Genomic DNA, 23,661 nt, shown 5'->3' with positions numbered 1-23,661 from the left:
AAAAATCTAAGTGTACATCACTTCATCCATGTTGTCTTAGGGTCATGTTTAGTCATAGTAATTGTCACATTATGTTCTAAGTTTGTGTTGAATTTTTATTTTGTTTATTGAATTCTAGATACATTTGTTCATGTATTCTTGTCATTCTTAGCCTATGTTTTTAATTTTGAGTCTAATTCATGCATGTTATTTAGTTCATAACATGTTCTAAATCAATTCCTAGAAGTAATCTTGTTGTTGAACTCTTTTTTTTTGTTTTCTAAGTTTCCTACATGATGGCTATGATGAAGTTGAGTTGTGGTGCTGAGTTGTGGCTGGATTTGAGAATAAAAATAAGTCTTAAGCTCTATTGAATTTTGTTATTCAAGATAATTGAGTATAAGCAAACACAAATTGTAACTATCCAAGCCTTAAGCAACATAAACACTACTCTTGATTTCTAGGTTGAAATCGCTGGTGCTGGCAGCTTGAATATACAAACTTGTATAAATTACTGGGAATTGGTACCTACGTGTTTTGAGCTGAAAAGTTTACTGAATTTTCTAGACATCTTGAATAAAATTATGCAAAAAGAACCAAACGATTTGGATTAAAGGAAAAAATAATAAAAATCACACAAGTTGGCTGAAAAATCAGTGTTCAAGAAAAAAAAGTGAAAGGGAAATGTGCTTGTTGTTTTGGCTCAAAAATTGTTCTATAATTGGTGCCTATTTTATACCAATCCTAGTTCTAAAATTTCAATTGAAAATTATTGTGAAGACGAGTGCCAAAACTAGAGGTTTCTTGAGTCTTTTTTTTTTAAGTTTTTCTACTCTGCTCTAGAGCCATTCTAGGTTTCTCTTTGAGTCCTAGCTTGCTTTTGTGTGCTTTTCATTGCTTTAATTGTTGAATAATCCTTGAAAATTTGTCTTGATAAAACTCTATTGGTTTAGCTTTCATTTCATTTTTTTTTGTCTTTGGTTATTGCTTTTCTCTTTGTTTCCTTGCTTGTGAGTTGCCATATAGGGAATTGGAAAGGAGGATTGGTGCCATCCCTTGAAGAATTTGAGTCCAGAAGTAAGGGGCCAACCACCTTAATAGCTATTAGACTAAGAAGCACTCCAAATTGAGTGAAAAACCAAAGAGAGAATAGCCACCACAATTGAGGACTTTTTTTTTTGTAATTTTGTAATTGGCAATTTGCTTTGCTTTCAAATTTTGTAACAAAAAGGTCTTTCATTGGAAGTAAGTTGGGAGCCTCCAATAGGTCACCTTACTTCCATTTGTATGTAATAATTTTAGGCAATTTTCTCTTAGGATAGTGAGTGTTTTTTTGGAAACCTTAAATGAGGTCATCCAAACACTCTTAGGATCCGCCTAGTTTGCATTTCTTGCACTTTAATTTCTTGCTTACTTTCATAGCTTATTTCCTTTACCCTCCATTGTCAAACCGCCTAGATAGCTTGCCTTTTACCAATTAGTTTTTACCTTATCATTCACACCTCTTTTAGTGTTTATTTTGGCTAGTTTCAACCATAGTTTCTTTTACCTTTTGTTTTCAAACCCCCAATAAGAAAGAACCATAACTTAGGAACCAACATGAGTCTTTATTCTTCATCTAGTGTTAATGGTGAGGGTTCTACTCCTAAGGACCCCATGTATAAGATATTAGATGAGTAGAGATCCCTTAAGTTGTGGAAAGAAAAACAAGAGAGAAAAGAAAAAGGTAAAAAAAGAGTGGAAGAAATAAGTCAAGATGAAAGAGAGAAAATAAGAGAGGAAGAAAGAAGAAAAATAATGAAAGAAATGAAAAGAGAAAAACATGCCTCCTATAGTAGTCATAACTCTTGCAAGAGTTTAAGTGAAGAACTTAGCAACTATTATAGAGGGCGCCATAGTTCACATACTAAACATCACTCCAAAAGAAGAGAAAAGGATAAAAGGCCTCAAGAGGTTAACATTAGCCTCCCATATTTCCATGGAAAAGATAATGTTGAGGCCTACTTAGATTGGGAAATGAAGGTTGAACAACTCTTTGCTTGCCATCATCATAGCGAAGAGTGCCCTTAGGATTCATGGGGATCCTCCAGTAGAGTATTGGAATGATCTTAAGAGTGCCCTTAGGAAGAGACGCATTCCCTCCTACTATGAAAGGGAACTCATGGATAAGCTCCAAAGGCTTAGACAAAGGAGTATGAGTTTTGAAGAATATAAACAACAAATGGAACTACTCTTTTTAAGAGCTGGACTTAGGGAGGAGGAAAGAACACGCAAAGCTAGGTTCCTTAGTGGGCTTAATATAGAAGTGAAGGACAAGGTTGAACTCCCTCCATATAGGGACCTAGATGAGCAAGTCCAACTTTGTATAAGAGTGAAGCAACAACTTAAAAGAAGACCTTCTTCAAAATCTTATGGCTCTCACTCTTATCCAAGGAAGGACCAAGCCCATGGAATTTTGGGGGCTGCACCTTCAAAACCCAAGGAAGATAAAGGTAAGACCATAGAGAAATACACCCCTAAGACTAGTTCCCAAGAAAGGACTAGCAACATTAAATGCTTCAAATGTCTTGGGAGAGGTCACATTGACTCTCAATGCCCCACAAAGAAAACCATGATCATGAGGGGTCAAGACATTTATAGTAGTCAAGAGGAGACTACTTCTTACCTTTCCTTTAGTGGAAGTGAAGATGATGTAAGGGGTGAAGAGTCTAGTGAGGAAGTCTACCCCCATGAAGAAGGTGACCTCTTAATGGTTAGAAGGCTCCTTGGAGGTCAATCTTGTGATCTATCTCAATCCCAAAGAGAGAACATCTTTCATACAAGATGCAAAATTTTAGATAAAACTTGTTCTCTCATTGTGCATAGTGGATCTTGTTGCAATTGTTGTAGCACAAGATTAGTTTCCAAGTTGAACCTCACTATCATTCCCCACCCAAAAACTTATAAACTTCAATGGCTCAATGAGCAAGGTGAAATGATAGTTAATCAACAAGTGAAGGTACCTTTATCCATTGGGACATATAAGGATCAAGTTAATTGTGATATAGTTCCCATGGAGGCAGGACATATTCTTTTAGGAAGACCATGACAATTTGATAGGAAGATCATTTACAATGGCCTAACTAATGAAATTACCCTCACCCATCTTGGCACTAAATTTGTGTTGCATCCTCAAACACCTTCACAGGTGGCCAAAGATCCACTAACTATGAAAGATAAGAGGGATGAGGAAGAAAAACTAGAAAAACAAAAGAAAAAGAAGGATAGCAAGACCTTATCTTCAAAGGCCAAGGGGAAGGAAAAGGAGGAAAAGGATTCCTCCAAGAAGATCATTTTGCAACAAAAGGTGATATTAAAAGAGCACTCCTTCATAAACAATCTTTCTACCTTCTCCTATCTAGGGAAACATCCCTTAGCACTGCCATATCTCTTGAAGGTTTGGTTCGCAAAAGCTTAAATCCTTGTGCTTTGTTGGTGCCTAAAATAAGTATTATTAGGCACCAAATCCATATGATAGGTGGTATGATGAATGTGTTGAGTGGTGCAACACTCTTTTGTATGATTTGTGTACATAGGGATTCATTAGGTAGGTTTGTTCTTATTTTTTGTTTCAATGCAAACCTAGGTGCTCATGTGGGACACCTTAGGTTTGTCGTAATTTTTTGTAGGAATAATCAACATGAAAATAAAGAAAAAAATATGTTTTATTCCATTACTTTCCCTAACTTTTAAATAGTGATCAAGGGTTTCTCATGGACCCTAAGAGAATAAAGGTCATTCTTGAGTGGCCTACTCCACCAAGTATAAGGGAAATTTGGGGCTTCAATATCTTAACAAACTTTTACAAAAGGTTTGTCCCATATTTTTTTATACTTGTAGCACCACTCATTGAGTTGGTGACGAACTATATTCTTTAATGGGAAGATGGTTAGGAAAGGGGTTTTCAGTCCTTAGTGTACTCTAACATACCCAACATTACTAATACATATGTTTTTATTCTTTTTACAGGTGTTGAAGAAAGAATACATGAGTTTCAAGAACCTCTGGATTTGAGGTCAAATCCTTTTCAAAGGGGAGGGAATGATGCAATCCTACCCCCCAAGGGCATTGGATAGAAGACTCCAAGAAGATTGGGTCAGAGATGCAAGAGAAGGCCCTAAGGTTCTCATGAGCCTTAGGGTAGATTTTGGGCCCATGGGCTAAGTGTGAGCCCACTTATGTTTGTACATATTAGATTAAGATTTCATTATTTTTGTGCCATACATTTAAGGCTCCATAATGTAGGTAGGGTACCCTAGAAATGTAGGATTTTTCAGCCCTTGTATTTTAGGGCACCTAGACTAGTTTTTGTATTAGGGGTAATTTTGTAATTTCAAATTCATTAAGTGAATATTTTATGTGTGTGTTGAGAAATAAATTTAATTGAATTGGGAGAAGCCCAATCCAATTAAATTTTAGAGGGGGAGGTGAGCATTTGCTTGCTACACCCCATTGCCACATCATATAGTCACACTTTGTGCATGTCTTTCATGCTTTACATGCCTCATGACACCTAAGCACACTTAGTGGAGAATCTTGGACTTGATCTTGGATTAGTGGGCTGAACCATAGCTAAAATTCACTAATCATAATTAGTGAAATTTTGGCTCCAAAATTTGGCTCCACAAATTCAATTTCAAATTCAAGTGAAATTTGAATAGAAATTCAAATTTCCCTCCAATTTTGTGTAACACTTAGGCTATAAATAGAGGTCATCTGTGTGCATTTTTGGAACTTTGATCATTTGAAAGTTAAACTTCAGATTTCAGACTTCTTTTAGAGCACAAAATTTCGTGCTCTTCTCTTCCTCCACCTTCATTCATCTCCTTCTTCCTCCAAGCTCTTATCCATGACCTCCTATGGTGGTGAGCTTCTTCTAGACTCATCTTCTCCTTGAAGTGGCGTCTCCTCTCTCTCTTCCTTTCTCCATTCCGCTGCCATTTATCTTCCAAGAAGCAAAGGAATCCATTGATGAAGAAGATCCAAGGCCTACAAGCTCCAATGGAGCTACACCATGAATCTACAAACTCTATAGGAATACTTTGGACGTATCCGAACTGGCGCATGACTCTCTCTTGTCGGTGTCTGACGGCAACGGGCCCCATCATAGCTAACCGGAAAAGCATGAAATCAAATCAAACTCCTGAACGGGTTGATGCTCCCCATAAGGCATCCAGCAAACATGAGGAATCTTGAGTCGATCTAGACGCTGCCTGTACGTGGATGTAGATATGGACTTCAAAGTAGCCTTCGTAGCAATCCATCGACATGCACGTGGTTACAGGTCATCGTAGTCCGGATCAGCCATAGACTCCGCAACTGACGGAAAGTGCTCATATATCCAACACTACAAAGATTACATGAAAATGGTACAAATTTCAATTGAACATCTTAAATACCTTTTTTAAAACATTGTTCTAATTAACTTATGAAAAAAATATTAATTACCTGTAAGAGAGTGATGTAACCAGCAAGCTGTCGGCCGCCACTCCTACAAGCATCATTCAAATGATCGTACATATGCACTAGGGCGGCAACTCCCCATGCATAGCTTCCAGTCTGACTGAAGTCACGCAAAGCGTCTAAGAAAACAACATGAACATGGGTTGCACTCTTGTTAGCAAAATGAGTGCAACCTAAAAGATGAAGAACATAGGCACAAGCTGTAGCAGTCCAATGTTCGGCCTGACATCTGCTCTAATATATATCTCATAGGGAAGATAGGCGTACGTATGGTCCATGACACTGTGTTGTCTTGGCCTTGGCTTCCTCTTCGGAGACCTCTAGTAACTCCACCAACATCAACACAGCCTCGTCGACGTGCAGAGGCTCGAAGGTATGGAAGGCGCCAACAATGGGAAGATGAAGCAGAGATGCCACATCATCCAGGGTGATGCTAACCTCCCCCGCAGGAAGATGGAAACTACTAGTTTCCCTATGCCACCTCTCCACGAACGCGGATATAAGTCCTTGATCGCTAGTGTCTACTGAACATGCGATCAAAGGACTTAATCTTGTGGCAGCAACTAGGCCCTCAATTTCAGGAGCAGGCCTACCAAATTTCAGCACTTTCCTCCCGTGGGAGGATAACTTCAATTCAGGACGTTCCTAAATTGAAGTATAAAGGAACAGACACTTTATTAACATAATGATTTAAAGGAACACAAATTTCAATAATAACAGATACTTAAAAAATAAGTTAACTTCAAAATTATAAATACCTCTCTATTCCATACGCTAACTACAACATGGTCAACATACTCCGTAAGCACTGATGGGTCACGCGACCCACCTGGAAATCCCTTAGCTTCATCACCAGCGTCTGCACCAGATGCATGTACGTCTGCAGCTACCACAGGCTCATCCTCGACACCAGGTGCATTGTTTGCTTTAGAGCAACCAATGTTAACACCACTGCAGCAATGTTCTCAGCCTCCACAACCTCCTTCTCCGTCTCCTTGACAACTCTAATCAAACCCCTTGTGATGCCCTTGAGACAGAAACCACTCCTTTTCATTTCCTCATGTAGCTTTTTTTCCATTTCCCAATCCAAACCCTCCAAGCAGACAAACTCTATTAACTTATCATACTCATCAACGCTTGGGCGAACACGATATACCATTTTGTTAGCAAGTTGCCATCCTAAAAAAATACAAATTGTATATGTTTAGCAAATTCATCACAATGTAATTAATAGCCTACATACTTATCTAAAATATGTCGTTCGGTATGCCAATGAAATTCTCCATAACTACTTATAGGATAAGTAATTAAAAAAGAAAGAAGATTGAGTTCCTCATATCCCTTAAAATCAACTTATGCGCTTAAGGTTTTCACTTAACCCATGGTTTGGCTTCAGGTATGCGCTTAATTAAAGTCATTTGGCTTTAGGTTTTCCACTGAAGTCAAAAGTAATACAAACTAAACAAATTTCAAACCAATATCAACATGTTCATGTTGAAACAAATCAAACAGTACAATACAAACCAAACAATGTAGCATAATCAAATTTCAAAGCAATAACAACATCATCAAACAATTATAGCATAATTTGAAACTTATTTCATTAATCATTTGTATTCTACTTCAGCCTAAAACCCTCAAAATTAACCCTAAACCCTAATAAAAAACATTTTTCATAAACTAAAACCCATTTGACATTTTTTAAAATTAAAATAGGGTAATACAGATCAAGTTGATCCGTGAGAAGCTTACAGATCAACTTGATCCGCATGAAGCATACGGGTTAAGTTGATCCGTATGCTTCCTACGGATCAACTTCATCCGTGAGAAGCATACGGATCAAGTTGATTCGTATGCAGCTTATTTCATCCATAAACCAAAACACATTACAGATCAACTAAATCTTATTGCGGATCATCAAAATCCTAACCTATCTACTACGGATCAACTAAATCCCTACAAACTACACTACACCAGCAAAAATGGAAGCAGAAACGCAAACGACACAACAAAAAGGAGAAGAGGCTTACCTCGACGGTCGACAGTGGAGCAGCGTAATGCACGTCCTCAATGCCAAAAGAGAAGAACCTCCAAAGCACCATGAACACGCCAACACAGACAACAAACGCAAGAAGGAGATAAAAAGGGGGCGGGTTGAAGAAGAAGAAGGGGCTGAAGATAAAGGGGCACTCGCAGTTGCGGAAGAAGAAGAGGCTGGGTGCACAAAAGTTTTTAAAAAAAGGCCAGGGGTACTTTAGATTGTTATCATTAAGTGCTGGGTGCACCAACAATAATGCTGGGTGCACCTAGCATCACCCACAACATGAAGGGTGATGCTAGGTGCACCCAGCATTTATTGTGAAAGGCCGAAAATAACCCTGGCCTTAATTTAAAATATTTTGGTGCACCCAGCACCATTTTATGCCTCCGTATTACAGCACAATGAGCTTCCATTTGTGCCGCCACCAATCTTCTTCCCTTCCCTCCGTTTGCGTCGCCGCTATTCTTCTTCCCTTATGTCAGTGTCATTTGGGCTTTGATCCTTCTTTTCCTCCGTCGGCATTGTGTACGTGCTCCACCGTCGAGGTAAGCTCATTCTCCCCTTTAATGGTTGTCGATTGCGTTGATTGTTTTTAGTTTGTTATGGATGTAGTTGATCCGCAATTATTTGTAGGAAATAGGTTTAGGCTTACAGATGAAGTATTTTGTAGGATTGTACATATGGATCAAGTTGATCTGTATGAGGTTTAGGGATCAAGTTGATCTGCAAGCCTCATACGGATCAACTTAATCCGTATGAAGCTTACAGATGAACTTGATCTGTAAGCTTCATACGGATCAACTTGATTCGTATGAGGTTTAGGGATCAAGATGATCTGCAAGCCTCATACGAATCAACTTGATCTGCAAGACTCATACGAATCAACTTGATCCGAATGAGGCTTACAGATCAACATCATCCGTAAGCTTCATACGGATCAAGTTGATTCGTATGAGACTTGCAGATCAAGTTCATTCGTAAGCTTCATACGGATCAACGTATGAGGCTTGCAGATCAACTTGATCCGTAAGCCTCATACATATCAACTTGATCCGTATGTACATTTTAAAAAAAAAACTATAAATGAGTATTATTTTGTTTTAAAAAATGTTTGTTATTAGGATTTAGGGTTAATGTTGATGGTTTAGGGTTATTGATGATTGTTTAGTATTAGTGTTGAGGATTTTTATTGTATTATGTTTGATTTCTTTGAACTAGTTGATATTGGTTTAAGATATTTTAGTTTACTAAGTTAGTATCGCCTTAAAAATCGTACATATGACTGACTTACGAGTTACAAGTAATAAACATCTATGAAATTACAAAACTACCCCTGATACAAAAACTAGTCTAGGTGCCCTAAAATACAAGGGCTGAAAAATCCTACATTTCTAGGGTACCTTACCTATATTATGGAGCCCCAAATACAAGGCTAAAAAATAATGAAACCTTAATCTAATATGTATAAAGATAAGTGAACTCATACTTAGCCCATGGGCCCGAAATCTACCCTAAGGTTTATGAGAATCCTAGGGCCATCTCTTGCATCTCTGGCCCAATCTTCTTGGAGTCTTCTATCCAATGCCCTTGTGGGATAGGATTGCATCATTCCCTCCCCCTTGAAAAGGAATTGATCTCAAATCCCGAGGTTCTTGAAACTCTGGGATTTTTTCCTCAACACCTGTAAAAAGAACAAAAATATATGTATTAATGGTGCTTGGTATGTTGAAGTAAGGTAAGGTCTGAAAACCCATTTCCTGGGCATCTTCCCATGAAGGAGCATGGTTCCTCACCAACTCAATGAGTGGTGCTACAAGTATAGAAAAATATGGGACAAACCTTTTGTAAAAGTTTGTTAAGTCATGGAAGCCCCAAATTTTTCTTATACTTGGTGGAGTGGGTCACTCAGGAATGAACTTTATTCTCTTAGGGTTCATGGGAACCCCTTGATCACTATTTAAAAAATTAAGAAAAGCAATGCAAGAAAATGTACCTTTTTTTGTATTTTGGTGTTGATTATTCCTACAAAAAAGTATGACAAACCTAAGGTGTCCCATATGAGTACCTAAGTTTGTATTGAATCCCTATGTACACAAATCATGAAGATGTTAGGTCACGAGTGATTTTACAAGAGTGTTGCACCACTCAAAACATTTATCATACCACCTATTTTAGGGATTTGGTGCCAAATAATACCTATTTTGGGAACCAACAAAGCACAAGGATTTAAGCTCTTGTGAATCAAACCCTCTTCCAACAACTCCTTTACTTGAGGAATAAACTTAAGTCTAAGAGGTGTGACAATGCTAACAAGTGTCTTTTTACAAAGGAGAAAATGCGGAGGTTGTCTAATAGGGGAAATTTCTTTAATATTTGTCTTTATTTCAAAATGTCTTTCCTTCTTAGCTAACCTCTTGGAGGAGACACTTATCTCCTTACACTCCTCCTTAACCATTATAGGTTGTCCTTCTTCTTGGGGGTAGATCTCTTCACTAGATTCTTCCGCTTTTGCTTCTTCACTTTCACTAAAGGAAGGTGAAGTAGTAGCCTTATCTTGGCTACTATAAATTACTTGGCCCCTCATAATCATGGTTTTCTTGGTGGGGCATTAAGAAGTAATGTGTCCTCTTCCAAGACATTTAAAGCACTTCATGGAGCTAGTCTTCTCTTGCATACTAGCCTTAAGGGGTTGTTTTTCTATTGTCTTCCCCTTATCATATTTGGGCTTAGAAGTTGTCTCCCCTAAGATGCCTTGACCTTGGTCTTTCTTTGGATAAGAGTGAGAGCAATAAGATTTTGAAGTATACTTCCTTTTAAGTTGTTGCTTTACCCTAATTTCTCAATCTAAGTTAGCCTCTACATTGTCCTTTCCATGGAAGTATGGGAGGTTAATGTTAGCCTCTTGAGGCTTTCTTTCCTTTTCTCTCCTATGGGAGTGAGGTCTAAGATGTGACCTATGCCTTCCTTCATAATAGTCACGAAGTTCTTCACTTAGGCTCTTGCAAGAGTTATGACTACTATAGGAGGCATGTTTTTCCTTTCTTAACTCTTTCAGTATTTTTCTTCTTCCCTTATTTGTTCCCTCTCATCTTGATTTATTTTTACCCTCCCTGTTCCTTTTTCTTTTCTTTCTAGTTTTTCTTTCCATAACTTGAGGGAACTCAACTCATCTAAGATTCTAGATAAAGGGTCCCTATGACTAGAACCCTCACCATTAACACAAGTGAATGATGACTCATGTTGGTTCCTAAGTTGTGGTTCTTTCTTGTCGGGGGTTTGTAAAAAAGGTAAAAGCTAAGGTTCCAAAAGAACTCAAGATAAGCGTGATGAGAAAGAAGAAAATATTGTGCAATAACAAGATAAACTAGGTGTGGCTAGTAAAGAAAATAAACTATGAAAGTAAGCAAGAAATTAAAGTGAAAAAAATGTAAACTAGGCGGATCCAAAGAGTGTTTAGATGACCTCATTTAAGGTTCCCAACAAAACACTCACTATCCTAAGGAAAAATTGCCTAAAATTATTACACACAAATGGAAGTAGGGTGACCTATTGGTGGCTTCCAACTTGCTTCCAATGAAAGACCTTTTTTAAAAAAAATTTGAAAGCAATGAAGGTAAGTAAATTCTCAATTAAAAAAATTACAAAAAGGTCCTCAATTTGGGTGGTTGTTCTCTCTGTGGTGATTCACTAAATTTCGAGTGCTTCTTAGTCCAATAGCTCTTAAGGTGGTTGGCCCCTTGCTTCTTGACTCAAATTCATCAAGGGATGGCACCAATCCTCTTTTCCAATTCCCTATTGTTGGATCAAGTGGCCTTGGAATAATTAAGAAGGGGGGATTGAATTAATTATTAATGAACCTTTACTAATTAAAAATCTATTATTCTTAATGTTACTAAATTCAATTAGGCTTTTACTATAATTTTAAGAAAGTAAAGAACAGAAATAGAAACTTGACCAAAAGTAAAAGCGATAATTAAAGTGCACAGTGGAAATTAAAGAGTATAGGGAAGAAGAAGACAAACACAAGAATTTATACTGGTTAGGCAACAACCCGTGCCTACATCCAGTCCCCAAGCGACCTGTGGTCCTTGAGATTTCTTTTCAACCTTGTAAAAGCTTTTACAAGCAAAGATCCATAAGGGATGTACCCTCCCTTGTTCTCTTTGAACAACCAAGTGGATGTACCCTCCACTTGAACTGATCCACAAGAGATGTACCCTATCTTGTTCTCAGTTACAACAACCCAAGTAAATGTACCCTCTACTTGTACCACAAAGGATGTACCCTCCAATGTGTTAAGACAAAGTTCTCAGGCGGTTAGTCTTTTGAAACTTTGTGAAGGGGAAACAAAAGATATCTCAGGCAGTTAGTCCTTTGAAATTTTTTGTTTAAGGGAAAGGGAAGAATCAAAAGAATTCTCAGACTGTGTCGTTTTGAATTCTTTGAAAAGGGAGAAGGGAGACACAAAAGAATTCAGGTGGTTAGTCCTTTGTTCTTTTGGAAAAGGGAGAAGAGAGACACAAAAAGAATTTAGGCGGTTAGTCCTTGTCGAATTCTTTTTGGCAAAGGGAGAAGAAAATGAAAAAGATGAATAGAACACTTTTGTTTTCTGTGAAAGAACAAGGTTTGGAAACCAGAAAACATAGAAAGCTTTTGGCAAAGGAAGAAGAAGAAGAAGAAGTTCAAAGATATGTTCAAAAGTTATTTTAAAATTCAAGTTAAGGTCTTGCTTTTATAGACTCTTCATTTCTGGTCAAGAAAACCATTGGAAGAGTTATATCCTTGAGAAAAAATCTGAAAACTATTGGAAGAGTTACATCTCTTGACTTTTTATTCAAAACTTGTCACTGGTAATCGATTACCAAAACCATGTAATCGATTACACAAAGCCTTTTATGAAAAGATGTGATTCTTCACAATTGAATTTGAATTTCAACGTTCAGATACACTAGTAATTGATTACCAATATATTGTAATCGATTACACCATTTAAAAAACAATTGAAACATTGCAAATTCAGTTAAAAGCTTTTGAAATCAAACTTTGCCACTGGTAATCGATTATAGGAAACTGGTAATCGATTACCAGAGAGTAAAAACTCTGGTAACTTAGAAAATTTTGAGAAAAACTCTTTTGAAAAACAAAATTGTGCTATGTTTGTTTTTTGAAAAATCTTTTCAATACTTCCCTTGTGAAGTCTTCTTGATTTCTTCTCTTGAATCTTGAATTCATCTTCTCTTGAATTTTGAAATCAAACTTCTCTTGATTCTTGAATCTTCTTGATTTCTTCTCATGAAACTTGAAATTAATCTTGATCTTGAACTTGTTGACTCAATCTTGAAATCATTCTTTGGGCTTCTTGTCATCATCTTTGTCATCATCAAAACTACTTGAATCAACTTGATTTGTCATCATGTAGCTTTCTTCTACAATCTCCCCTTTTTTGATGATGACAAACCTGAAATCAAGGAACACATACACATTCTTTTTCCTAGTCGATCACTAACTTAATTGTCCATATTCTCTCCCTTTTTTTTGAGTTTAAGCTTCACTTGAAATTCAATTACTTAATTATATGAGTTCTTGATTTAATCCCTATTTTCTCTCCCCCTTTGGCATCAACAAAAAGCCAAAGTGCGTAAGACATACATGATTTTAAAAAAAAAATCATCCACATAGCATCCATTGTAAATCAATCATAAAAGATTCTAAACTAATCATGAAGCAAGACATGAATAAACCAAATTAAAATATAAACCACATAATCATATAACATAATTCATAAATGTTCAGTCATACTAAGAAAATATTAAAAGAAATACTAAATGTTCAAATGTGATAATAATATAGCCAAATACACTACTAGAAATCAAAGTACTAATAATACTAAAGATTAATAAAGTCTAAGACGATGGTGGTGGTGGTGGTTGTGGTAGATCAAAGCATGTGCAGATGTAAGTGACATCTCCTTCAACCTTGGTGATCCTTGAGTCCATCTCATCGAATTGCATGTCCACTTGTAATTCCAAAGCATCAGACCTTTCACCAACATAAGTTTGAAGACCATCGAACCTGTCCAAAATCCTTTGAAGAAGAGAGGAATCTTCTCCAACTAGTAAGTTTCCTTCATCATCAATGGGTTGAGCACCCTTTTTTACCCAAGAGCCATCATGCTCTTTGTGGTAACCAAAAGATGCAATCACAGCAACATCGATCAAGAAGGATCTCTTGATTGGAACATAAGGTTCAGAATCAAGAGGGATGTTAAAGTGTTGAAGGAAAAGAGTGACTAGGTGTGGATATGGAAATGGAGCATTTAATCGCAATGCCTTATGTATGCGATATCGGACTAAGTGTGCCCAATCAATTTGTTGGCCGGTATGAAAAGCCCACATGACAATAAGATCTTCTTCAGAAACCTGTGCAAGGTTTGAAGATCTTGGAAGTAAAATACGCACAATGAGATAATGAAGCATGCGGCTTTCAAAAGCCAATGATCCGACAAGTAGCCTTCCGGTCATATCTGCTTGGTTGGTGCAAACCAACCGACGGGCATCATGTACAGAGAAATCAAATTTCCAATCATCATTTAGTGCACCTTCAAATGGTACACCCTCACTAGATAATTGGGTCAAGTCATAGAATAGGGATTGGTCAATGACCATTTTTATCCCATAAACCTCAGAAATCAAAGTGTTTTTTTGAATTTCGAGGTTAGAATAGAAAGCTTTAACTAATTCAGAATAAACATGCAATTTTAAAGACATGAAAGGAATGAGGTTTAAGTTCTGAAAATGCATGAATGAATTCAAAAATCTCATTGGAAAAGAAATCCATGTCAATGAATTTTGAATCAATAATGGAACGAGAAGAGAAAATATTTGTGTACAGTATCCGTTGTTCTTCTGATGAGAACAATGAGGAAGAGCAAATGGAGGAAGGAATATGCGTTTCCTGAGCCTCGGAATGCCGTTGGCTTCAACTTGAAGATCCCTTGCGCTTCTTTGATGGTTCCTCCATTTGAGGAAGTTATTTGAAATTTCAATCGGTTGAAGTGAAAGAGAATGAAAAAAGATGAAGTTTGGGCTTTCTGGGGAGTAATTTGGACAAGAAATGAGTGAATTATGGCAGAAAGAAGAATTGGGAACGAGGGTTTCGCGAGAGAAGAGGTGGTTTCTGATTTCTGATTCGAAATCTGAATATATATAGGTGCAGGGACGCGTTGTAATTGATTACAACATTAGGTAATCGATTACACCCTTCTTAACTGCCTGTAATCGATTACACTATTGTAGTAATCGATTACCAGAGAACATTTCAGCCAAAACTAAATGATGAAAGACTCTTAAGGGAAAAAGGATTTGAATGAAAGTCAAAATACTTTTTTAAAAAATATATATAATATTAACTTTTTGAAAACATTTTATGAAAGAACCTTAAGCAAGTAATTCACATATCACATTCAAAATCATGCATAATTATTAAAAAAAATCATTGTATATATTCAATTATATCAAAATAATTAACACAAGTATTGAAGAATAATGATCATAGACATTATCAAATATTTAAAAAGAAACTTCATGCTTTGAGAAAGAAAATTAACTCAATCAAAAACATATAAACACATACTCACAATTTCAATCAATCAAGACAAACAAATAAAATTTTGTTAGTCATCATAATCAAATTAATTGAAAGGAAAATTCCAACCAAAATAAATTTTAAAAGAGAATGGTTTTGATGTTACCTTTTTCATGATTAAAGTGTCTAGATCTTCAAAGATAGAAGTCATACTTTTACTTTTTGCTTAATCTTCTTAAGAGATGTTCTCATCACTCTCATAGTCCTTGGTTAGAAGGTTGATCTCCTTCTCTGAATCATCCGATGAGTCATTGTCATCCTGTGCAATGTAAGCCTTTTTGGTTTGATGTGACCAAGTTGGTTGCATTTGTAGCATCTAAGAATTTGAGAGTCTTCTTGAGATCTTCTTCCATTATTGAAGTTTTGACGCCTCTCGATTTTTCTCTTCTTGACAAATTTTTTAAACTTCTTCACAAAGAGTGAGAAGTCTTCTTCATCTTCTGATTCTTCTTCTTCATTTTCTTCTTGCATTGATGAGGAGGCTTTAAGTGCTATGCTTCTTTTCTTTTTGTTGGTTTCTTCATTTTGATTAAGTCGATGAAGTTCCATTTCATGTTCCTGCAATTTTCCAAACAAAGTGGCAAGAGACATAGAAGAAAGATCTTTACTTTCAGAAATGGCAGTTACCTTGGGCTGCCACTCCCTACTTAAGCATTTTAAAACTTTATTAATTAAATCTTCATTAGGGAAGATTTTTCCTAAAGAGGCAAGATGGTTGACTATGTGTGTGAATCTTTTCTGCATACTTTGGATTTTTTCATTAGGTTTCATCCTAAACAATTCATATTCATGTGTAAGGGTATTGACTCTAGATCTTTTCACATTAGTGGTGCCTTCATGTGTAAATTGGAGAGTATCCCACATCTCCTTTGCATTTGTGCAGTTTGACACTCTAAAATACTCGTTTATTCCTAGGGCTGAAGTAATAATTTTTTTGGCTTTAAGATCATACTGGATTCTTCTTCTATCTTCTTCATTCCACTTATCTCTAGGTTTTTGTGTTGTGGTGCTAGTACTTACATATACTACGATGGGTATGTAAGGTCCTATTTCTATTGCTTCCCAAATGTTTAAATCTATGGCTTCAATGAAAATCTGCATATGAGTTTTTCAATAGTGGTAACCCTCACCATTGAAGATAGGTGGCCTATGGATGGAATTTCCTTCAGGAAACAAAGAATTTGAAGAGGCAATGAATCTTGAAGTGGTTAAACTTTCTACAAGATACCGGCTCTGATACCACTTGTTGGATCAAGTGGCCTTGGAATAATTAAGAAGGGGGGAGGGTTGAATTAATTATTAATGAACCATTACTAATTAAAAATCTATCCTTCTTAATGTTACTAAATTCAATTAGGCTTTTACTATAATGTTAAGAAAGTGAAGAACAGAAATAGAAACTTAACCAAAAGTAAAAGCGATAATTAAAGAGTGTAGGGAAGAAGAAGACAGACACAATATGAATTGGAACAAAACTCAATAGCTTCTTCTGCAATGTACCTTTCAACAATGGATGCTTTAGGATGGTGTAAATTCTTGGTATACCCTTTTAAGATCTTCATGTATCGCTTAATTGGGTGCATCCACTGTAAATAAACGAGGCCATATAGTTTAATTTCCTTCACTAGATAAACAATTAAATGAACCATGATGTCAAAAAATGAAAGGGAAAAATACATCTCCAACTGACACAAGATAATAATAACCTTATTTTCCAAGTCATCTAACTTTAGAGGGTCAATGACTTTGCTACATATAGCATTGAAGAATAAGCACATGCGAGTTATAGCATGCTTGACTTTGTTAAGCAAGATGTCTCGTATCGCCACGACCAACAGTTGTTGCATCAAGACATGACAATCATGAGACTTTAAGCCAACTAATTTCATATCTTTCACCTACACAAGGCTCTTAATATTTGAAGAGTATCCCTGTGGCACTTTCACATGCCATAGACACTAACAAAAACTTGTCTTCTCATTTCTTGACAAAGTATGACATGCGATAGGCAAATATATTTTCTTACATCAGACTTTGTATGTAATTAGTCACGTATACCCATCTCAGCTAGATCTTGACAAGTATTCACCATCATTTGGCTTGCCTTTAATGTTCAGAAGCGTGTCAATTACACTATCACACACATTTTTCTCTACATGCATAACATCAATGCAATGTCTAACATCTAGATCGAACTAGTATGAAAGATCAAAGAATATCGACCTCTTCTTCCATATGCAAGTTTTACTTGTCAGCTTCTTTTGGGTCTTTCCAAATATAGTATTGATGTCCTCAACCCACTCAAAAACTTGTTGATAAGTTAAGGGTATCGTTGCAATTTCATTTTCCTTACTTCCATTAAAAGCTTTTTGAATCGCTGATAAGGGTGATAAGGTTTGAGAAAACTTGGATGTAAAGTGTACATTGTTTTTCTTCCATGTTTTAGTTGTACGTAGCTTGTGTCTTCTTCACAGATAGGGCATGTGTAATGCCCCTTAACACTATATCCACTCAAATTCTCATATGTTTGAAAGTCATTAACGATTGAAAATACCATTGCACGCAACTTGAAGGTCTCATTTTGGTTCCCATCGAACACGTCAACCCCTTTGTCCCGCAACTTTCTCAAGTCTTGAATAGATAAACATCAATGTCATTTCCTAGCTGTCTTGGCCCCAAAATCATTAGAGACAACAACATGTATTTTTGCTTCATGCATAACCAAGGTGGCAGGTTGTAAATTACTAGCAAAACAGGCCATGAATTGTGGTTTGCTTAAATTTCCAAAGGGATTCATTCCATCTGTGGCAAGTCTAGGCCTAAGATTTATTGCCTCTTTCCCAAAATTTGGATACAAACAATTAATTTTCTTTCATTGGGAAGAATCAGCTAGATGGCAGAGCATTCCATCGTAGTTTCTCCCATCTGCATGCCATGTAAGGTCTTTTGCATCATCTTTATTAGCAAACAGTCGTCTAAACCTTGGAATGATAGGAAGATACCATAACACCTTTGTTGGAGGGCCTTCCTTTGTGCTCTCATCACTACTACGTTCATCATCCTTCACTTTGTACCATGATACCCTACACTTAGGGCATTTATGCATTTCTTCAAACTCATCTATGTACAATATGCAATCATTAGGACATGCATGAATTTTTTGATACTTCATACCCATCGGACACAGTATGTTCTTTGCCTCATAGTAACTTTTTGGCAATGTGTTTTATTCTGGAAGCATACCATGCACTACCTTAAGCAATTATGTGAAGCTTTTATCACTCCATTCATATATGGCTTTCACATTAACCTGACTTAACATGGTTGACAATAGTGTCAATGACTTCTTGCACTCTGGATACAAAGGTTTCTTCAAATCACTTTCCAATGTATCATACAAAGAGGCATATGCTTGTTGAAAAGACTATTTTCCAAGATCATGAATCATGTTCTAATCAATCTCCCATTTCTACATCAACCTACTCAGTTTGGGACCCCTTTTGCATGTCTGTTAATTCTCCATGTCATATCCATATTGTATAATTCTTTTTAATCCCATCACAAAGAAGATGGTCCCATATGTTGTCTACTACTTATCATCTCCCATTCAAATAGTTAATACAAGGACATAAATATTTCCTATCCTCAATCTAGTTGAGTTTTTTCCAAGGAAAATTCCAAGAACTGTTCAAGCCCATTCTCATACGTAAGGCTCATGCGATTTGCATTCATCCAACTTTGATCCATCTTTCCTCTTCTGTGAGTTGCTTAAAGTTATTCCATGCATGAAGATCTTACGTTTTTTTCATTAAAGGCGTGGTCGTATCCTATTTAGGAAGACATTTTTTATACTTGATTCATACGCATAGGTTAACTATTTTTTCTTAGATTTGATGAAATTTCAGCAGCATTTCTCATTGATCTCCAAGTGTACGACATGAAAGTGCTGACATCAATTCCACCACAACAAAGTATGCACCCGAAGAACAAAGCGAAATGCACTATACCGAAATTTCATCAGATCTAAGAAAAGAGACTTAACCTATATGAATCTAGTATAAAAAATGATTATTCCCACACTGTCCAAACAGACAATTGAAGATTCAATACAAAGATTAATCCAAACTGCCTGTATTAATCATTGTATTAAATCTCAAACGGGAAACTAAGGTTCACTCATAATGAACTTACTTGTATATAAAACAACAATCATTAATCATATAAACAAGTTATAAAAACATTCGTAAGAAAAAAGAGCCTGAAAAGTGTATGAAAGACATTCTTACCTAAAAAGAGGATCACTAACAATATCAATGAATATGGTGATGATGATGCAAACAGGAAAAGAAAAAGACCCTACAAATTAAATCATATCAATACATCTAGTTAAGCCAAAGATACACCAATCAAGTACAACTAGTACTACATTTAACAATCCATGAAACTACTCAACACCCAATCTAAAAAAGGTTGTTGCTTCTTAGGTGCTACCATTTTGGATACATGGGCCATTGCACCTGTTGCCTTAGGAGCAACAAGAGTGGGCGATGGACGATGTGGTGCCGGAGAAGCCTTGGACAAAGGTGCGTTCATCTTATTTTTGGTTTTCTTTTCAGCTTGAGAGATGTCTGCGTCCACCCTGTCTTCTTCCTCAACATCTTTCTCCCAAATTGCATCCGGTTGATCATCTCACCCAGTGTTGAGTCCAAACTTTTGGTGAAGTTCAGAGAGAATGAAATCATCAACCTGAGGAGTCTGCTGGAAGGAGCCATCATCAACCAGCTTCATGTTCGAGATATTTTCTTGGCTAAAGGCTTTTTGTTTGGGCAAAAATAGCTAGTCAAAATAGATTCTATCTTGTACATCCTCGGGTGTCTCGTACAAGAACTTTCTAATGACTCCATGGGCTTCAAAGACACTAGTGAGAATGACACTGTGGTAGATGTCCTTCTTGATGCTTTTGTCCTTCACGACTTTGGTTGTAAAGCAATTAAAAAGAATCTAAAGGGCAAGTCAAAGGGAGTGCCTTCCATCAAATGGTACAAAATGAACTTGTGGGCATTTGATAGGAAGTCTTTTGAGCCTTGTTTATGAATAATGGCCTTGTTGATGATTTGCTGAAAAATCTTTGCCATGCTCAGTGCCATATTTCCTTGGCATGTTGGCCCAGTTAGGTCCCCATAGGGACTGCCCAATGTGGTCTTCAGGTTCATCGCCCCAATTGTTTATGAACTTCGTGCCTGTTGCAACCTACCCTTCGGCGGGGGGGCGAGGCGAGATAAAAAGTGTTCGTCTCCAAAGGAGAAAATGAGCAGAGTTTCCACCAATGTTTATTCGAGGAAAACGTTAAAAAAAATCAAAATGAGGTTTGTGAATTTTGAAAATAAGGGTTCGGGAGTTGTTTACGCACGGGGAAGGTATTAGCACCCCATGCACCCGTCACTAGGGACAATAACCTTTAATCGAGTGTGCAAAACATGACTTAAAAATTATGTATTTTCCCTTTTTATGTTTATTATTTTTTTGGGGTTGACAAGGGTGTTGTCCTTGCTCCTATGTATCCTTAGGTGCGATGAGGAATTCAGACCTACGTAGTTCTTTAAGTCTAAAAGTTTAGGTGTTACATTGGTTTTATGTTTTTTGAAAGATTGATTTTAATTATGAACAAAAGTCGTTTAAGGTGTTGGACCTTGAAATGATGTTTTAAACTTTGAAAAAAGTGAGGAGAATCGTTAAGGCGTTGGACCTTGAAATGACCTCAAGTGATGTTTGATGAAAAGCAGAGAGAATTGTTAAGGCATTGGACCTTGAAACGATCTCAAGCGATATTTGATGAAATGAAGAAGTTTATGAGTTGTTTTATTTTGATTTTGCTTATTAACCTTCAATCTTTTTTAAAGATAACTTGCGACACTAATGATCGGTTAAAATTTACTTTACAAGAAGAAAATAGGATTTCTAATGCTAGAAGAAGGAGATGATGATGTACAAAACAAAAGAGGACCCCTATGGGTGCCTAGATCGCATTCAAATCCTTAAAACAAAAACTAATCGGATGGTGAACGAACGAAGAATGATATAGAAGTTGATTACAGTCGCAATTCAGTAGTGCCTCTGCCTCATTTTTCTCTTCTTTCTTCTTCTTCTCCTTGATTTCTCTCAATGTTGGACCTTGAAACCCCTTTACTCAGCCTCCCTCATGCCTATTTATAGCAAAAGATGGCATTATGGGTCATGGCAGCTCACCCAGGCAAGCTGTTGCTTCATCTTGAAGTAACCTTGCTCGCCCAGGCGAGCTGGTTACTTCACCCCTAAGCTATTTGGGGGGCTAGGCGAGCCAGAGGCTAGCCTGGGCGAGCCAGGGCCCAGAAAAATTCTTGAAATGACCTTTTTGCCCCTCCCCTTGGGTATTTTCCGCATCCTGATCAAAACATTGAATGATCATCTATTTCGCACTGTAACTGACATTCAACACCGTAAGTCGACTAGCAAGAATCAAAAGATCAACGAACGATAGTCCCCGAACGAAATTAGGGTATGACAGTGCCTCTATGCTCACAGCCAATAACTTGAGCGATGGTCTCTACTAACAACTTCATAGTGATGCCAAGAACTTAGCCAGCAAAATAGCCTTCAATGACCTTATTACAGTAGACCTTGGTTGTTCTCCAGAACTCGCAGATGAGTTCAGGCACCACCACCTTGGGGTCCTTGAAGAAATGGTCGATGTCACACGGCATGAGCTGGGCCTTGATGACATATCCAACATTCTACAAGGATTCAATATTGAAAAAGTGTTTGATATGAACTTTGGGCTCTTTGTCTTTCAAGGTGACTTCTACAACAATAATGGACACTGGTGCAGGTTGGACGATTTGTACAGCTTCACCAGGGGAACCATCCTCAAAAGAAGCAGATGGTGGTTGCTCCTAAAGTTAGGTTCAACTTGGGTGGCTTAGGTTTGGTTATGCTTCTTGGCCATTGCTAGGGTTTTTGGAAGTTTATGAGAATAGGAGAAGTTTTGGGTGTAGAAAGGTTTCTGTGAGAGAGAGAATGTGGAAGGTTTGCAGAGGGTTTGATAGTGAAAGGTCGAAAGGATTTATGATGGTGACAGTTAAGTGTTTAGGGTGAAGAAAGAAAACATAGGGGAAGCTTAAACAAAGTGGGCTTTTTCAAAAAAAGATCTGACCCGCTTTAGGTGACTCAACACAAAAACACGTAAAATGATGCATTTCACTAAACCTGTGTCCAAGGTCACAATCCATATGTTGGATGCATGTGTGTAGTGCACATATAAGCTCATTGGATGATAGGTCCTTTGTATGCTTAATGATGTATTGAATCTTAACACATGGATTTGAAACTTCATTCCTCAAGAATCATGCCAAGCCTTTCTCTTAATGAGATTAGGCTATCTTTAGTAAGGGGTTTTGTAAATAAATTGACAAGTAGATCTTTTGTGGATACAAATTGTAATTCCACAATACCCTTCTGAACTTGATCCCATATGAAATGATATTTTATTTCTATGTGTTTAGCATGTGAATGCACGATGTGATTTTTAGAAAGATCTATGGAAGTATTAGTATTGTAGAGGATAGGAATGCTACTCTAAAACAAGTTGTAGTACTCAAGATGATGTTTGATTCACAAGAGTTAAGAACAACAACTTGCATTTTGTGACATTCATTTGACATTTTAGTTAAATTTAGGCCTTGTTTTGAATCAAATTATCTTTAAATTCAATTTTTACTTTGTCTTAGGTAGAATTGTATGTTTTAGTTATTTTTAATGAATTTTTTTAATGAAAAATAGGTCATTCTACCAGAGCTCTAAAGGCCTGAAATCAACGAAAAGTTCTGGAAGGAGAAATTTCAAAAATTAAAGATAAAAGCTAGGAAAATCAAGAGTAAGATATTTTTCAAGGATAAATTAGATGAAGAAAAAGATAATTACTTGAATTAATTAGAGATATTATTTGTTTGTAATTTCTTGTGATTGTCTCCTTAATTAAACCTAGCTACAATTCTATAAATAGGAGGCTAGGCATTTATTGTAATGGAGTAGAAGTTCCAAGCAGTTCTTAGAATTATATTTTAAACTTCCACCTACTAGACGCCCCCATTATTCCATTAGACACTCTAGGTTTCATTGCATTATTTTTATGAGTGAAATTCCTTCCTCCTAGGAGAGGAAAGGATGAACCTTGTTTCACTTTAATTTTATCAATTCAATACTTCATCTTGTGATGAGAATCCAAAAACTATCCAAATACAGGGATCTATGACCAAGAGTAGGACCAAACAGACAGTGGATACCCTTCAACAAATGGTAGCAGACACACTTAACAAGGTCCAAGTGGAGAAGGATGAAGGCCCAGAGGTAGAGGCTCTACCAAGACTATTAATTGTTTTTGAAGGCCCAGACTAATTTGAAGGTCCATGCCAAATATGTTCTTTTTTTTTTCATTTTTTTCATTTTAATTTTGGCCCAAA

General features: G+C 36.8%; 1 protein-coding gene across 1 annotated transcript; it reads right to left on the bottom strand.

Moving 5' to 3' along the window:
- Nucleotides 1–5,296: 5,296 nt before the first annotated feature.
- On the bottom strand, nt 5,297–6,640 carry LOC114371544 (protein MAIN-LIKE 1-like). Its single transcript, XM_028328952.1, has 5 exons — nt 6,496–6,640; nt 6,240–6,406; nt 5,763–6,126; nt 5,467–5,654; nt 5,297–5,365 (listed from the first exon to the last, which is right to left on the bottom strand). The coding sequence occupies exons 1-5, from the start codon at nt 6,638–6,640 to the stop codon at nt 5,297–5,299; spliced, it is 933 nt and encodes a 310-aa protein (XP_028184753.1).
- Between the last annotated feature and the right edge of the window lie 17,021 nt (nt 6,641–23,661).

Source organism: Glycine soja, chromosome 10 (assembly GCF_004193775.1).
Source record: "Glycine soja cultivar W05 chromosome 10, ASM419377v2, whole genome shotgun sequence".
In the NCBI taxonomy this organism is placed as follows: domain Eukaryota; kingdom Viridiplantae; phylum Streptophyta; class Magnoliopsida; order Fabales; family Fabaceae; genus Glycine; species Glycine soja.
This window is presented reverse-complemented; position numbering and strand designations above follow the sequence as displayed.